We start from the raw sequence: 17532 nt of genomic DNA on the forward strand, positions 1-17532 counted from the left end.
CAGTGAACATTCACAAAATAAACTAAGCACGCTAAAAAGAACCTATTATGGCACAGTTTTTTACTTTTTATTTACTATTGGCAACAGGTATGAGGAATAAATTGCGTTTAGATTTATTTTAGCTTATAAATACTTTTTGTCACTTCGCGTGTTGTTTTCTTATTTCTCCACGAAGCGCTTACATATGAGGAGACATATGCCGGTTTAAGATGGTCGTCAAAGGGAACTAGGGACTGGAAAGAATCGCCAGTACTCATCCAGTCTCTTAACTATACCATTTTCAAGGGGCGCAGTTCAAAAGTCTTGCAAGGTAGCCTCTTGTGAAGCAAAAGGACTTAAGGTTCCCATGTTTGTTTCTTCTAAAATGCATTTCCCAGTTACATAAATGGTTACTTTTTTATAGTTAATCGCGTTAGATATTTTCTTATTGAAAATGCACTTATAGCAAAATAAAAGCAAATTATCTTTCCCACTTTACATATTTCGTTTAGGTTCAATATTGTCGTTTCTTACATAACTTTATTCAAGCACTCACACTAATCGTGCCTTTGCAAGATGGTTACCTGTTTCCCGGGACTCTCAGGGAGGAAGTGGTGGTAGCTTACCTCTCATAGTCCTTCTTTTGTGTTTATGCCCGGTGACTCAGTGATCTGAGGGTCCTTTGATTCGCTAGCCGTTCCCTTGGCCGTGCAGCAGGGGGAGTGTTCGGAGCGAGCCGTATAAAACCCTGCGAGCGAAGACGCTTTGTGTCACTCTGAGCTCCATCACCCTTGTGTGCTCCGGCCATTTATTCACCACTCGACTTGTGCTCTGCAACCTAAAGAAGGTAAGAAAAGATTACTTTGTATTTTTTTTTGTCTATGTAGCTCGTGGGGTGTGGGTTCCGTTAGAGTTCGCTGTGCCCGACCGAAGCGTTAGTATTATTTTATTAATTAATATGTTATAGAGGTGTAATCTTGTTACTTGAGAGAGAATAGCTATACGCCGTATACTTTCTTCTACAATTTCCTCACGTAAATTGTGGTGTACACGGCCCACCTGTATGAAAACTACCGTTGTGGAAGGAAACGCGTGATGAGTCAGGAGGCGCCATTTCGTCTGAACCGTTACTTTTATTTTGGGGGTTCGCGGTGCCCTTGATAGTCTGCGCCCGTGCCTCACGGGGGCGCTCAACGAACGCACGATGCTAGTTTGACTTTACAAACGCTTTCAGATAGACTCGGAGATAATCTCTCTTCACAGGCTATCTTCGTCTTGCCCAGTCTTGTTCCCAGACATCTTCTGGGTGTTATAGTTCCACACCCATGCCTGTGCTGGGAATTGAGCGGTATGACGTCTTTTGCTGAACTACCTTTCCCATAATTCTTATAGTCGCTCTGCGGCTTCATCAAGCGCGCGGTCTTCCAGCTGCCATTGAAACTAAAACGGCTGACGCAGGAAGGCTAGGAAAATGGCGTAAAGGCATTGTGCGTTTAGGGGTGACAAACTTGATGACCATCTCGTCTTCCGGCTTTCCTTATAGGTTTTTTTTTTTTTCAAATATGACTTGTTAGGTAACGTGTTTTAGCACCTAATCGTAAATTGTTCCGTGATGTGTAAAGCGTAACAGTCTTGCAGATAACCACACCTTAATCTACTTTGTGGGGGGGGGGGGCACACCGGAACTCTTAAGTTGGGGCGTTGTCCGTGATTTTCACCCTAGTAGTTTGCCTGTAACAAGTCCTCTGTATCCAGAATGCCACTGATCGAGTCAATATAAAAATGCCTTTCGGCAAGCTTTGCTTCAGCAACGATCATAGAACGCATTTTTCTGTCTAGACTGCTTTGAGTGGCACTTTGTGGCTGAAGTGCTCGGCGTTCGATTAGGGCGGCTCTTCTCTCCCTCCCTTGTGTCACTCCCTTGTAGTTTAAGGGCGGAGGCGAGTGCACCATTAAACAATGAGGGAAAGGAATTGTTCCGTGTATATAAAGTCGTTCGTTATCGGATAGCCTAATGATGCCATCATTTTTAGGCGGACTTCTTGTTTGATGGGAGTGGTCGGTTACTTCTGTTTGCGCTTGACTTATTCAAATTATGCTGTTGGGCATTTGGGAATAGATACGTTTTACTTTCTACAGTCTTAAATGCAAATACATTAACTTGGTTGGTCTAACTAAAGCGCGTAGACATGGGATTTCTGCAATAAAAGGAGTTCACGGCACGCAGGGAAGTCTGCTAACCGATCTTCTCCTTGCTAGAAGATGCAATCACTTCCCTCTTAGTCAGTGCCGCTGAACGCTTCCTGTTCACCGCGCCCCTCCTTCCTGCCTGCAGCTTGCTCCAACCGTTGCCTTTTAAGGCAATAATGAGGCTGCTGCAGAGGCTTCCTTTTGTCTCGAGTCTGTTGCAATCCGCATGCCCTCTGCTGGCCGACCTAGGTATTTAAAGGGCCAAAAGGGAAGCTGTGTGCGGCGGTGACTCAACCCGACACTCCCATATTATAGTGATAAAACGAACCGTGCAGGAGTATCGTCCCCGAACTAAAAATGCAGGGGCATCAAACTTAAATTAATTTTTCTGTAAAATAAATGGGCGATAGAGCAGGAGAAAGTTGAACAGTGAGAAGGACCAACAGTTGCTGAGAGACGTAAACGGTTGGACTCTGGTTTATCAACCATATTCTAATTACCGGTATTGGTTTGTCAGGTTCTCTGCTAAAGGAGAATATCTTTTTTTTTTTTTTTTTTTTTTTTTTTTTTTTTTTTTTTTAATTATCTTCCATGAACTCTCAACGGTCTAATACCAAATGTAGTACTTTTTCTGAAGAATATCCATTAAATAGAAGTCCCCTTAAAAAAACAGCCCAGAAAAATATACAATAGTGCTAATTTAACATGCTATTAATACGAGGGAAGTTGCCTCGCGTAAGTTTGCAGTTGCTATTATCTCTTTTGAAGTTTAGTATAGTTGCATGCTTATCACTTACTATACATGCATCAGTAATTAACATTTTAATGTTCTCCCCTACCAGACAACTTGTTCGGCACATGGCAGTGAACGAACATTGTGGCCAGTTAATGTTAATGTAGCGCGTGCTTCAGGTAGTGAGGTGTAAGCTTTGTCAACCAACCTTTAACACATTTGTCTGAAGCTTGCTTGCCGTTTGTATGTCTTTACTGAAGGACAATCCAAACGGAACTGGGGAAGTCGGCTACAGCCTCTTTTCATAGATGTCTGTTTTGTTTTTAATTCATTTTTTTTTTTTTTTCTTTTTGCCCTTCCCAGAAAAATGGACGAGGATATTGCCGCACTTGTGGTTGACAATGGATCCGGTATGTGCAAAGCTGGCTTCGCTGGAGATGATGCTCCGCGTGCTGTCTTCCCATCCATCGTGGGGCGCCCAAGACATCAGGTACGTCTAAATAACTTTTTGCCCTTATGTTGAGGGATGGGCGTGTACAGCTAATACTCTGCACTGCTTCACACGTTAGTGCATTACCTTTCCATAAAGCTGGCGCTCACAATCGGCTTTGCCGTAAAGTGTAGTGTCTTCGAGATGTAGATCTAGTGGGGTGTTTTTTGTGGTTCGGTCTCTAGCATTTTTACAGGTTCTGTAACCAGGCCTGCTTTGGATATAGGCTTGCCACCTTCCTTACCCCATATCTTCCCTATGTGGTGATTCCTCCTCCTTTGCATTTTGGAATTGCTTTTTAGATTCTCGTGGTCCTCCCTTGTGATCCACGTGTTCAATACATTATTTAGGTCATCTCAGATGTTAGCAATTATGTGTATAGTGAGGTATCTAAAAATTTGCTTAATGTACTTTTGCTTCAGGGTGTGATGGTTGGCATGGGCCAGAAAGACAGCTACGTTGGTGATGAAGCTCAGAGCAAGAGGGGTATCCTAACCTTGAAGTACCCCATAGAACATGGTATTGTCACCAACTGGGACGATATGGAGAAGATCTGGCACCACACCTTCTACAACGAGCTCCGTGTTGCACCCGAAGAGCACCCTGTTCTGCTAACAGAGGCCCCCTTGAATCCCAAGGCCAACCGAGAAAAGATGACCCAGGTCTGGACCTTCCTTCCATGAATGTCCTACATTTGTGCCTCGTCCTATCTCACTTTGTTTCATTCCTCTTGTGTGGTTCTTTACCTACCGCCGTTTTCCCCATCTCCGGCTCTTCTTGTTGGAATTCTGACTAATTTAACTATACTTTAGTTAATCTACAGTTTAAACTTGTAAGACTTCTCTACTGACTGAGCTTGTTACCTCGTTGGAGTATACAGCTAGTTATGGACTGACTAGGGAGGGGTTTTTCAGCATCTATCCATTCTATTGAATATATATTTTTTAAACAATTTATACATTTTTATCATTGATACTCGTCGTTGGTTGTAAGTTCAGTGCATCCCTTTATCTGCGCCCACTCATAGTTAAATAATACCAAACCTATAAGGCAAACACTAAAAGTATGCTTAATCTTCAATTACAGATAATGTTTGAGACCTTCAACACCCCAGCCATGTATGTGGCTATCCAGGCTGTGTTGTCCCTGTATGCCTCTGGTCGTACCACTGGTATTGTGATGGATTCCGGTGATGGTGTCACCCACACTGTGCCCATCTATGAAGGTTATGCCCTCCCTCATGCCATCCTGCGTCTTGACTTGGCTGGTCGTGACCTGACGGACTACCTCATGAAGATCCTGACTGAGAGGGGCTACAGCTTCACAACTACAGCCGAAAGAGAAATTGTGCGTGATCTCAAAGAGAAGCTTTGCTATGTCGCCTTGGACTTTGAGCAAGAAATGGCCACTGCTGCCTCCTCGTCTTCACTGGAGAAGAGCTATGAATTGCCCGACGGTCAGGTGATCACCATTGGCAATGAAAGGTTCAGGTGCCCAGAGGCTCTCTTCCAGCCTTCTTTCCTTGGTAAGACTTTTGTTTAAGGCTGCGTTAAGGGAGCTCTGCTAGCTTAGCGCTTGTCACTGTAGAGCAACTGATTAAAATTGTTTAATCTGCTACTTTACTACTTCTCCACAGGTATGGAGTCTTGTGGTATTCACGAAACAACCTACAACTCAATCATGAAGTGTGATGTTGATATCCGTAAGGATCTGTATGCAAATACAGTGCTATCTGGTGGCTCCACTATGTACCCAGGCATTGCAGACAGGATGCAGAAGGAAATCACTGCCTTGGCACCAAGCACAATGAAAATCAAGGTGAGATGGCTAGTCTTTTGTCAAGTCTTCCCTTTTGGGAGGATCTCTAGCTAACGAGATGGGGGGGTGACTGGAGTTTAGGTGGGGGGAGGATTTGAATTTCTTGTACGTCCTTTGCCATTGAGCTGAGTTTTTTTTCCCACTGGAATAATGCCAAGCTAATTACCCACATTGAATGACTTGTGTATTTCAATTTCATTCTTAAGTTTTTGTTGCCTGTTCCCAGGTGCCCAAAGTTTATTCAATAGGTTCTGACCAAGTAATGTCAGTTGTAGTGCTCTACCAGCCCTATTGCATGTGGTACCTCCTCCCTAACTACCAACGGTACCTCCTCCCTAACTACCAACAATGTTGCAACTCGTACTAATTAAGCTCTGTTTAATGAGGTCCCGGGAGCCCTCCCACTACTAAAGCTATTCTTCTAAGCACCCCTGTTAGTAGTTGTACCTCCTGATTGTCCTAGTGGTACCCGGTCGTGCACTTGCGTTACTTCAATTTGGACTCCCAACTGAGTGCCGTGTAGTACTAGTGCTGAAACTCATGATCGGATACTGACATTACTACTTTTAATACAGTTGCTAATGGTGTCAAATGAGTTTGGTTTTCAAAGCACCATTCCACACTTTTTTCTATTTTTCTAAGTTAAGTCCATGAGCAACTTGATCTATTTTATGGAAGCTTAGCTTATGTTTGGGTTGACTAGTGCAGATGATGCAGTTGTAGTGAATGTGACGCGAAAAGTCTGTTAGAAAATTGATTGTCGCACCGGTCTGCCATAAGGTCCGAACCGTATAGACCGCGGAGGTATACGTTGCCCAGGGATTAAGAATTAATGCAATCGGGTTATTTGTGCACGTTCACTCTGTTTTGAGATATTATAGTTGGGCACACTAACGTGGGACACGGTCGGTCATACTTACTAACCACCGTATTTATCTAACCAGATAAATCAACGTGCTGGCAGAACAGTGAACTGATTAAGTTAATTGTCACATCCAGTGTTTTAAATGGGCCGGTACCTTTTTTATTTTGAGCGAGTGTACCGGCACTTAAGAAAAACGTAATACTTAATTGGAGTGTACCGGCACTTCTCAAACACTTCTGTTTCATTTCAAGCACTGGTCACATCTGCCTATAAGCTTGATGTTAAAGTTGTACAAAAACCACTTCATAATGAAGGGCCTATCGGACCACACCTGCCCACCCCTGTTTTTTATTTTTTTTATTTTTAATATACCTTGAGTTGCTGCTGGCTCTAGGTTGTATACTTGGTGTCATTGAATTGATGACTTTTAATTGTGTAATGGATTTCGTTTTTCTTTCAGATCATTGCCCCACCTGAGCGTAAGTACTCTGTCTGGATCGGTGGCTCCATCCTGGCCTCCCTGTCCACCTTCCAGCAGATGTGGATCAGCAAGCAGGAGTACGATGAGTCCGGCCCTTCCATCGTCCACCGCAAATGCTTCTAAACATACTTTTGCCATTTTGCACCTGGGCAGATAACTGCACAGAAAATTCAGAGATGGCATGGTAATTTTGTAGTTTGCTTCTGGTGCTGGACTCTGGATTGGAAAACTGGAAAAACCAGAGAGTATGTCGGTATTGTGGAGCTAACATTCCAAGTTCTGCAGTGCATTAGAGGACTTGATTGTACTGTCATTCCAAATTGTGTAATGCATTGTTACAGTTGTTACTTGCCTCCATGAAGGCTGCCCAACATGTGGGAGCGCATACGTAAAATCGTATGTTAATAGTATTTTTTTTATTTGTATCCATGCAAGTGTATTTTGTATGTTCTGCCTTAAGCTCGTGTTACTCTAATTTTCATTCCTTTTTTCGCCATTCCACCAAAACATTATTTCCAATTACCTGCTTAAAGTTACAATCTCTCCTCTAGTAAGATGTGGTGCCAGTCGAGTGAATGGAGGGTTAACTATACACTTGGCCAGTTCAAATAAAGTCCATACGTTGAAAGTGAGTTTCTTGAATTTACTCTTCTTTTACTATTGTGACAGCTGTTTCTTCAGGTATGCATTGGGGTTTCTAGTTGCCTGGGACCATTACCATATATGGCAAACAATTGCTGTTGGTTTTATGGGTCCCGGGCTTCATTGTATGTTCAGGTTGTCGTTGATCAGCCTAGCAAGGCCAACTCGCTGCGGTGTTTTTATTTTTTATTTTTTTAAAGCAAAATGTAATCCTCAGTCAACCACACTGCGTTTTATAGTGAGTTAAGCTTGCCTTGTGTTGTAGACTGCTTCACACAGTGCTGGCCCCACACTGCCACATTTTGTTATATCAATCAAGATCATGTCCGTGGAACCTGTTAATCACATAACTAGAAGGATCGTGTTGTACAAGTTATAAGGTTGCCCTAGACTGAAGTTTGTCTGTTAATGTTATGCCCCAGTACTGAAGTAGCCCTAGATTTTCACTACCCGATGCAGTAAGGGATCACTCGAATCCTCTGCATTACATAATCTTCGATTTGGGTCTGGAAGAAATCTGGCACCGCTGATGCGTTAAATGCCAGCAATTTATACCTACTTTTTCTGATAACCTTGTCCGCCTGATTGCAGTGGTATGGGTTGCTGCCAGCATAGCTGTGCTTGGGGGATGAGGACCATGGCCCAGTACTGACTTGCCAATGCACAAGCTTCATTGGCACGCTTGGCAGCTGGAAAGGAAATCCAATGTACATGGGCATGCCATATCTGCATGAAGTTGACTTACTAAAGTGTCGCAAGACTGCCAATGTGTAACTTTCAGATGTGTCTACGCTTCCACGATGGCTTTGTGGCCTTTGTATTTGATCGCTCTTGAAACTTCCAGAGCCGATTACTGCACCTTCAGGAGGGCAATCCTTGGGCACTCTGGCAGGTCGGTAATTAGATTGAGCCTTCGACTCAAATAGCAGGCTTGCGAATGATGCATAGTGTCAAATCTAGTGCATCCCTACACCGAAGCCTTGTTCCCAGATGGTAGTACTCCTGCAACACCTAGGCACCATGTCTCAGACTAAACGTTGGCTGAGTGGATGCCTTTTAGAGTTGACAGTTGAAGAGCTACGGATGTCTCGCTGAAGGGTGTATTCATGATAGTGGCAGTTCGCTTGAACCTGCACCAGACTGGAGATGAACATGTGGATGGCAAGGTCAGCATGTGATAATTCTCCACCACGCACTCTGCTAGGTGTTATGGAAGAGCGTTTAGGGGTAGGCACAGACAAAGCGCTTGTCTTTCCCCGAACGGAGGTAAGTGGTGGTAGTAGTATTGTCTTCCTTGACTCTCAAACTTTTCAATGAGGGTATGTATGTGGCATCAGATGCATTACCCTTTTGGTAAATCAATCGTTTGTCAAGATCAAATTACGAGCAGAGAACTTTTTTTCAGAGGTTTACTTGCACAATCGAGGTTACTTAAGTGAAGGCCAAGACATGCAGTTTAGATGTTGCCTGTCGGGTAAGGAAGTTTACCTCCTTGTATGTAGCTCAAGCTTTCATGAAGCTTGAGGTAACGGCCACTGAGATTCCTTTCACTTAGTTTTTCTTCTATCCCCGAGATTAGGAATGCTGATAAGAGTTCCCTTCATCAAATAGAAGCAGACCTGCTTTTAACTTTATACTTCTCTGCCCGGACATGGTTACCATGGAAGTGGGAACTTTCCCAGCCCACTTAAACTACCTTTCTCCCAAAAACGGAAATAGTTGCTACATGACGAACAGACTAGAAGGCGTGGAGTTGGATGTCACATGAGAACATGGATATCTCAACGTCTGCATCTAGATGACGGCTTATCAGTAATAAACCATATTGAAAGTAACATCTGTACACACTATCTTCAGGAATTTACGCACTATATGTACCCATAGTTAAAGAGAAACTGTAGGAGCAGTGAGATTGTTGGGTGGGAGAATGTCTGAAGAGCTAGTGGGACAGAAGATAAGGTGGTTAGCCAGCTGTTTACCCACTGCCTAGGTTCCTTAGTCTGAAACAGGTCTTATCACCTCATCCTTCCATTTGAAAGTTCATAGGTCTTTGGTACGGTTGTCTGTTTCCTTATTCTGTGAGGCAACATGCTTTCAACGCATTTTTATAGCACCTATTTGCAATGAAATGGGTCTCGCATTTGCAAGAGTTTAAGGTATGGGCATTGTCAACTGCTTTAAGGCATTGTCATTTACAATGCCACTAGCACAAACTCTCAAATGCAAGACCTATTGCAAATGCTTGTTCTGCTTTCCCACACTAGTCTAATGTATCCCTTGAGACTTAGCAATGTTAAAAAGAGATGCCTTCTGTGCCATTGGTTCCATCTTTGTCACCGGATCTTGTGGTTAAATATCTTGAGTGGGGTCCAGTAATGTTTCCTACTGCTCCCACGTGTATGGACCTTCCCAGCCAGAGTTTCATGTTGGTGGTCTGGAGATAGTGAAAGGAGCAACCTGATTTCCAAGGGTGTTTATGCTTGGAGTTGGCTAGTGTCCACTCTAGCTTTCCTTCCCCAATTGGATTATATGGGAACCATTGAGTCTCAATTGCTTTTGTTGGGCCTTTTTTTTTCTTCTCGTTTCTATAGACCTCTCTACAGGATTCCCTGAATAAACATTCCCTCCCATTCTTCTTTGGGCAAGAAGAAGGGATAAGAGTCCACCCTGGTTTGGCTGTTTCTACTCCTAGGGTACAGTTGGGAACTAGCAAATCTGTGAATGCTGGGTAAAGGGGTGTTTTGGCAAGTTTCTTGTACTGTCCATTGCCGTCGGAGTTTACGTTCCTGGATTTCTTGTTTTTGTTATATTTTTGGCTGTGTGGATCTTCCCCAGATCCTTTGGACACCTCAGTTCTCCTGAGGTCCTGCTTGTCTGTCTTTCAAAACATTTCCTGACGGGCAGCTATCGCTGCAGGGAGCCTTGTTGAGCAAGTATTAACTACGGGGACTCTGTCTTAATCTATTTCACCCCCAATGTCCATAGCCATTCCTTGGTGTCCCATTCATCTCCTAGACTAGTGGAGTGGTGCAGCTTTGGGCTTCCAAACTTCTAGAGGAACTTGGAGCTTGTGTCGAGCAGGCCATCATTTTAACTTAAAAGCAGTCTCGCTTCTTTGCTCCAAGCGATTTAAGGGGGAATGGTAATCGCATGGTAGGATTTTAGAGATCTGTATCTGAAATGTTACTCCCTGACTTGGATAACCCTCCTCACCCCACCCCCTCATCTGCTTTCAAGACCCGCTACTAGTGGAGGATAGGTGAATGCATATTCTAGCACGGTAATGCTCAGTTGAGGTTTACTGTACAGTCCTTTATTTCTTTGGGGTTCAAAAACCAGATGCCTTTTAGTGGCAGTCCAGACGCAGTGTATCCCTTTATCTCCTCCGGACCAGAATGAATGAGAGGAATGCAACTACGATTTGAGAGTTTTTACACTTTCATACACAAATGAGATTAAATGTTCTAGACATGTGGGCTAAAAGTATTTATTTTGGTGTGTAAATATTACTTAATCTCTCGTGATTTTAGTTTTTCTGTAAGCGCCACAGCCAATATAGAAATCTTTCTAAGGCAGTGAGTTTTTTTTAAAGGTTAATTTGTATTCATCTTAAATTTTTTGGGAATGTTTACACACATCACGTCTCTGACCTTTCCTATGATTTCCGTTTTGGGGTCAAAGCTACTGTATTGAGCACGTGAGCTGACTGCAAAGCTTACCTTTGCAATATTCCTTGTATTGGGCCTGACCCTGCCTCTACCTACAGCGAACTCAAGGACTAGGTACTGCAAGAGTTGCATTGTTGTATACAATCCATCCTGCCATTTGAACTATAGGACTCCTGGCTAGTCTTGCTTCCAAGCCAAAAGTGGAAGCCACTTCCAGACACATCCGTATAACCTCTTCCAGATTCTCAGCTGTGCAACGCCCACTCACGTGGTCTTTACATTTTAGAATTGCACATTCTATTCCTCTCGTATAACCTCTTCCAGATTCTCTGCTGTGCTTGCTTCCATGTAATCAAATCAGTAACGCCCACTCACGTGGTCTTTACATTTTAGAATTGCACATTCTATTCCTCTTGTATACTATTATGACATTTGTCATGCATACCTGCAGCAACCCCAAAAGACAATATGTTAAACTTATGCTTCGCTCTAAGCTCTTATCACGTAGGGCATAGTACCACTGTATACACTTCAGTCAACTATACAGGTCTTCCTGTACTGCCTTCTAACAGTTTAAATGCTATGAAGGCACCTTGGCAAAGGTTGTTACACTATTTCCAGCAAAAACTGCATAACCAGATACACTTCCTATACACGTTCCCCATAACCTATATTCATCAGTCCATATGAGGAAATGGGATAATTATCTATACTTTAAATTGTCCAACCATCATCGGTTTTCTCCAGGAATACAAATTTCCAAATACACTAATTTTCTAAAACCTCTCCTAAATAAAGGCAGGAATTCAATGCATCAAATTATGTCAAACATTCTTCAAATGAAATCCAGATTTTGTAATTGGACACCTTGCACCCAAAGTAACTCCTGAATATTAGTCTAAAATTTGACTTCCTAAGGCATGCTTGATCTATATACCTTTTTCAAGTGCAGATAGGTTGTTTGATTTGCCTGCACATCTTCCCTCTAGTCGGTGATTTGTATATGCATTGATCTTGATACAACCTGGGCATTTCGTTCTTTTGTAGAACTGCTTATTATATTCTTGGGACAATTCCTCTGGTAGTCAGTCTAATGGGATACGTTAAAAGATTAAGGCCTACACATTCCGTTAGGGGTTACTTCGGTGTTAAAAGTTCTTTCTCTTCAAATTGCTATACGTTAGAAGTTAACCTTTGAAGAAATTTTTCATCCGTATCATATAACAGATTGGTTTGAGCTAATTAAGTAACTACTATAGAGATTTTCAGTGATCTACAATATTTAGATATTGAGGTGTTGTGTAAGAAATAGGAACTGATCTTGTAGCCCAGAAGATTCCACTGATGGCTGTTTGGCGGGTGTGGCCAAGAGGGCAGCCACATTGGACACAGTTTAGCGAGCTATGTTACCAGCCTGCATAATATCCTTAACTAATCCCAATCCAGTCTAGGTTGTGGACTAGCGAACACCCAGGCTCCAGCAATGTTGGGAGGACACTGCCAGTCTTAACAGTTTAGGAAATACCATCACAGTCGCATCGGGAAGCTACCAGCGAAGCAGGAATCTAATAGCATAGGTATGACCTTGAGCTGGCGCTGGGCCCCAGAGGCACCGATACGGACCCTGAACTGGTGAGCCCTGCAGAGGATAACTCAGCTGACCCCCGTCATCCACATTGGGGAGACAAGAGAAGACTGACCCACTGCTCCTGCAAGCCCGCTACTTCCTGCTTGACCCAGAGAGAGAAGTACTGCAATACAGGGACTTGTGTGGCTGCTTCTGGCCTGGACATGGGGTAATTGGTGTCTGAGTAGCTGGGTCTTATCAGGAATTGGTACATGGGAATCCCCTCTGCTTGGCCCTGAGAAAAGTACTGCGATATGGTGACTTGCCAGCCAGCCTGACTTAGGAGAATCTGACCATTGGAGAGTACGGGCCCTTTCGAGAATCCTTCCTGGGACAACCAAACTCCTCCTCCGGCCCTGTGACACACTGACCCGGCTCACCTGGGGGCCCTGATGTGAGAGCCCCCCTTATTTTTTGGTAAATGGGAACACAAGACTTTTCCTGACACCCTGCCGCAACTTACTTGGGGATCACCTCCCCTGTTCAGGCTGAAGCCCTGGAAGAACAGAAGGGCTCCACGTGCGTCCAGCACAGCCCTAGCTAGGCTGCCACCAATCTACTCGCCCATCACGATTGCTCTCACCTACCATAACAAAGTGGAATTAGACTATTTCCTGGGACTTAGTGCATGAAGGGGAGACTCGGCAGTAACCTGCACTGCCTCGAATTGAGGGTGTGTTCCTGCTACACTCCCTGGTCACAGTACAGACCCTCAGAAATAGAACACACCCTAACAAACACCAAGACAGCAGTGAGTTGGACACTAACGTAAGCCCCAAGCTCAGGCCCTAGGGAGAAAACATTGACGTCGGGCGTCCTTCTCCTATGTATTATCCTGTGGCCTCTCCCCCAGAGTCATGCTTGGCTGGGCAATGATCCGTCCGTGCTATGAACTTGCTACCTTGGATTTCCCCGATGGCGTCTTGCAGGTGACTATTGCGACAGGGCCCTCTGCCTAATAAGGCACACTACCAACAGTCTGCTGCGTTGGCCTGCAGCGTGGCCTTTCTTGTTCTTCTGGCCTATATCTTCCTGCTAGAGGTGATTGATCCTATGCACCTCATTCCGAGACTGTCTCTACCATATAGCAACTAACTGTGCAGCACTTGAGACTGGCAGACATCAATAACTTGCCAACCCAGACACCCCTACTTAAATCTGCATTTGATGCAACACGGGGGGCCACAGCAGACCACTCTGAGGTGCCACACCAGAGATCTTTCAACCTAACCCAGGATAGCCGGAGGCCCACTGCTTGCTTTGAGAACCTGACCACTTTGCACTCGTGGGGGAACCCAAGAATCAGGCTGCTGGCACCAACCAAGATCTGGAGGGCTCACTCTACCCCTCACAACAGTATATAAGCACAGTGTCAGTGGGCCGGGGGCTCCTTCAGGCCAAGCACTGCATGTTGGCTGATCGAGTCAAGGAATAGGAGACCTCGATGGGAGAACAGCAACCTTAACATAAGTCATTCTCTAACTGCTTGGCGTGTCTGACAGGGTGTGCATCTTGGAACATTGAACTGAGGGTTGTAATTGCTGCAACTCTATCTGGGTGGTTGGTCTCCCCGAGGCTGAAGAAGGGAACAATATGAAACTTACCTTAGACGGTGGCTCCAGTCATTGGTTTCCCTGAACGAGCCCATAGAGCACCAGCTTGTCTACACCGTCCAGTGGTAGAGAAGTTGCAACATTTTAAAGACCAAGACATACTACAAAAGGTGCTAACAGAGGGCAAGTTTGCAGTGGGCAATAGCACACAACTGTGTTCCCTGACTTCACGGCTGCTGTGCAAACTAAGTGGGCCCTATTTTCTGGAGGTAATGAAGACCCCCAAGCGGAGGGCCTACAATGCTTCTTGATGTTTCATAGCAAGCTCAGGATTGTGCTGGGTGGAACCACCCACTTCTGTGATGACTCAGGCAGGGCCTGGGCAATGGTTGGAGGCCTATAAAACAGGGACCTCTTTGCTGAAGGCCCAACCCACGTCTGATGCTCCCTAACGTAAACCTCAAAAGCGCTCACAGAGGGCCCCCGGGGTGTCTGGCAGAAGACAAATCGGTGGCCAATTTAGATGCAGGACTAAGGTCATACACTAACTTTCCTGACCTGGAATATCTGAGGAATGGGTTCTGCCTCTAAATGCCATAAAATTCACAGGTATTTGAGGTGGCAGGAGGTGCAGGTAGCCATGCTCCCAGAAACTCCCCTTGCTGGGAGCAGGGTGGAATGCCTGAGGTGTAAATGGCATGTCCAGTTCTATGCTGCCTCCTATTCTGCCTACGCCTGAGGTACATTGATTTGTATTGGAGCTGGGATGCCATTTGAGCTCATACACTGCATTATTGACCAAGAGGGTCGTTATGTCCTACTTAATGGCAATTTATTGGGCACGGACATCACCCTAGGGAGTATTTTCCCCCCTGAATTGGGATCAAGTGGCCTTTCTCCGTTCGCTCGCCAACCCCCTGGCATCTGGTGACAGATCACCTCTTGTTAGTTAAGGATTTTAACTGTGGCTGATTTCCTCATAGATCGCTCAAACAGCCCCCCCTCCCTCCCCAGCCCTGGAAGTTGACGCACAAGACCTGCTTTAGTGACTGGCTTGATTGGTGGGAATCATCAGACCTCTAGAGAATTCAGCACAGTCGGACATGGGATTATTCTTACTAATCTCATATTTATCAACTCAACACTTGACTAGATACATTGTTTGCTCCAACAGGTTTAGCCAATATGTGATGCACACAGTATTTGGGCCGTACTCTTTTGGAACATAGTCCCTTGTAGCTGGGTGTCTGGCTGATGGAAGAACGTCTGGAAATCCCCATGCGACGACTCATCCTATTGTCCCTGGAAGATGTATGCTTTCGAGACTCACTGGGAGAATGGACTACTCATTACTTTGAATCCAACAAGGGTTCTGCTTCCACCAGCCCAGTCGAGTGGGAAGCCTTTAAAGTTGTGTTTCAGGGTCACTGTCTGAGTCACTCCGTCGGGGCTAGGAAGGAATTAGACTGGAAGTTGCAAACACTAGACTTCAAGTTACATGAGCTAGACAATCCTCTGGGTACTGAAGGTGATTGAGCGCCTCGCTTCCGGGAGGCTCGAGAGCAGTATAGTGGAGTATTAGAACGCCTACGCTGTCCTGACTATAGGAGCTACATTGCCAAAGCTCACGACGAGGAGGGGTGACCAGGTAGGCTGAAAGAGCTTACTCCTGAGTCACAAGAAGCCTTGGGAGGCCCAGTGACAGTACAGGAAATTTGGTTTGCTTCAAAGAAATGGCTACGGGGAAGACCCATGGTCTACCTGCTGAGTTTTATCCCTCTCGCGGAAAGCCTGGCCCCAAAACAGGAGTTGCTCTACGCTGACTCCCTACAGTATGGAGAACTGCTTGTGTCTACATGTGATGCGGTCGTGGTCCTGCTCCCCAAAACTAAGATACAGGGCTCCTGTACCACAGGATTCCGCCCTTTGTCCATGCTCCATATGGACATCAAAATTCTCAGCAAAGTTCTAGTCCTCCGGCTGCTCCCCCACATGCCTACACTGATAAGGACCAACTGGCTTAATTCCCGCCCGAGGCAAGCTGCTCAATCTTTGGAGTCTACTATGTCCTTAATCAATCCAGAGGGGGCAGTCTCAACCAGGAGTCACACTCCTGTAAGTAGACCTTGAGAAGGCCATTGGCTCAATCCAATTGGTTTTCTATTTGAGGTTATACATCTGGGTGGACTGGGAGAGCGTTGTATCAAGTGAGTCAAACTGCTTTTTTCCGCCCTGACTGCGTCCGAACGGGCACCAATATCTCTTCCCAGTACAATGTCCACAGAGGTACTAGACATCGATGCCCTCTGCATCCCCACACCCTTCTTTCTCCATTAGCCTTTGAGCTGCTATCAGAACTCTTTTGACAGGAGAGAGTGGGAACTAGTGTTGTAGTGGAGGGCCGGGAGTATATTATTTCCCTTTACGCTGACAACCTCCTGCCTTATCTGGCAGATGGCGCAGCGCGGGCTGGAACTGCTTTGTGACAGCTCTGAGAATTTGCAACACTTTCTGTCCTTGGGGGTCAACAAAGCCAAGACTTGCTTGTCCCCTATGTCACCAGAGTCCAGCGGCCACTGGAGGCTCCACAGGAGCTGGCTTGGGCCCCCTCATCTTTTAAATATCTGAGATTTCAAATATGCCACTTTCTGGAGGACATTTGGAAGGGAAACCTTGGGAGAGCCATAGATAGTTTAACCCTATCTAGAATCCCCTGCAAACCTTTGAGGTTTGCAGGGGATTCTGGGTAGGACTCCCTTGGGTGTCTAGTTTTCAGAAATGTGTGGGTTTGGTAGGTTTCCCAGGATGGCTGCCGATCCCAGGGCCAACCCCCCCCCCCTTTGCAAAACCAGGTTATTTTGTGATAGGTAATTTTGATGTCTTCTCCTTAATATGTTTTGGGCCCTTGTCTGTCACGGGTTCTTGACCCACCAATGCGAGTGAGGTACCATTTTTATCTGGAGACCTGGGGGCACTTTGGGTGCCAGGACATGTATGGCTCCATGCAGATTCCAAAAATTTCCATCACAGAAATGTGAGGAAAATGTTTTTTTGTTTTTTTAAATTGCGTTTGAGGTTTCAAGGGATTCTGAATAACAGAACCTGGTGAGAGGCACACAAGTCACCCTATCCTGGATTCCCCTGGGAGTCTAGTTTTAAAAAATGTATCGGTTTGCTAAGTTTCCCTAGGTGCCGGCAGAGCTATGGTTCAAAATCTGCAGCTAGCCAGTTTGCAAAAAAAGGGGTCCGTTTTCACTGAAAATGTGGTGTGTCCATTGCGTTTTGGACCGTTTCCTGTCACGGGCACTAGGCCTACCCACACAAGGTGGAGAAGTGTAGCTCACTGGTTAGAGGAGGCATACCCTGAAGCAGAGATCAGACCTGGGACCTTGGTTCGATTCCCGACGCGGCAGGGTCCAGAGCCTAATTGGCCACGGACTCGATAATTCTCGCTTCGGTGCCCACTCTAAGCACGAGTTCACACTA

General features: G+C 45.2%; 1 protein-coding gene across 1 annotated transcript; it reads left to right on the plus strand.

Annotated features, from left to right (window-relative positions):
* The first annotated feature begins 748 nt into the window (after positions 1-748).
* LOC146796528 (actin, cytoplasmic 1-like) lies at positions 749-7188 on the plus strand. The gene is made up of 6 exons (XM_085629152.1): positions 749-826; positions 3266-3392; positions 3815-4054; positions 4479-4917; positions 5029-5210; positions 6536-7188. The coding sequence occupies exons 2-6, from the start codon at positions 3270-3272 to the stop codon at positions 6677-6679; spliced, it is 1128 nt and encodes a 375-aa protein (XP_085485278.1). The 5' UTR covers positions 749-826; positions 3266-3269; the 3' UTR covers positions 6680-7188.
* The last annotated feature ends 10344 nt before the right edge of the window (positions 7189-17532 follow it).

The sequence above is a fragment of the Triturus cristatus genome, chromosome 10 (assembly GCF_964204655.1).
Source record: "Triturus cristatus chromosome 10, aTriCri1.1, whole genome shotgun sequence".
Lineage (NCBI taxonomy): Eukaryota > Metazoa > Chordata > Amphibia > Caudata > Salamandridae > Triturus > Triturus cristatus.

Bases quoted from the DNA above. Each gene is read 5' to 3' on its own strand.
- LOC146796528 (XM_085629152.1), top strand. From the start codon at position 3,270: ATGGACGAGGATATTGCCGCACTTGTGGTTGACAATGGATCCGGTATG. The intron at 4,918-5,028 runs GTAAGACTTTTG...ACTTCTCCACAG, and splicing joins CTTCCAGCCTTCTTTCCTTG to GTATGGAGTCTTGTGGTATT. The intron at 5,211-6,535 runs GTGAGATGGCTA...TTTTTCTTTCAG, and splicing joins CAAGCACAATGAAAATCAAG to ATCATTGCCCCACCTGAGCG.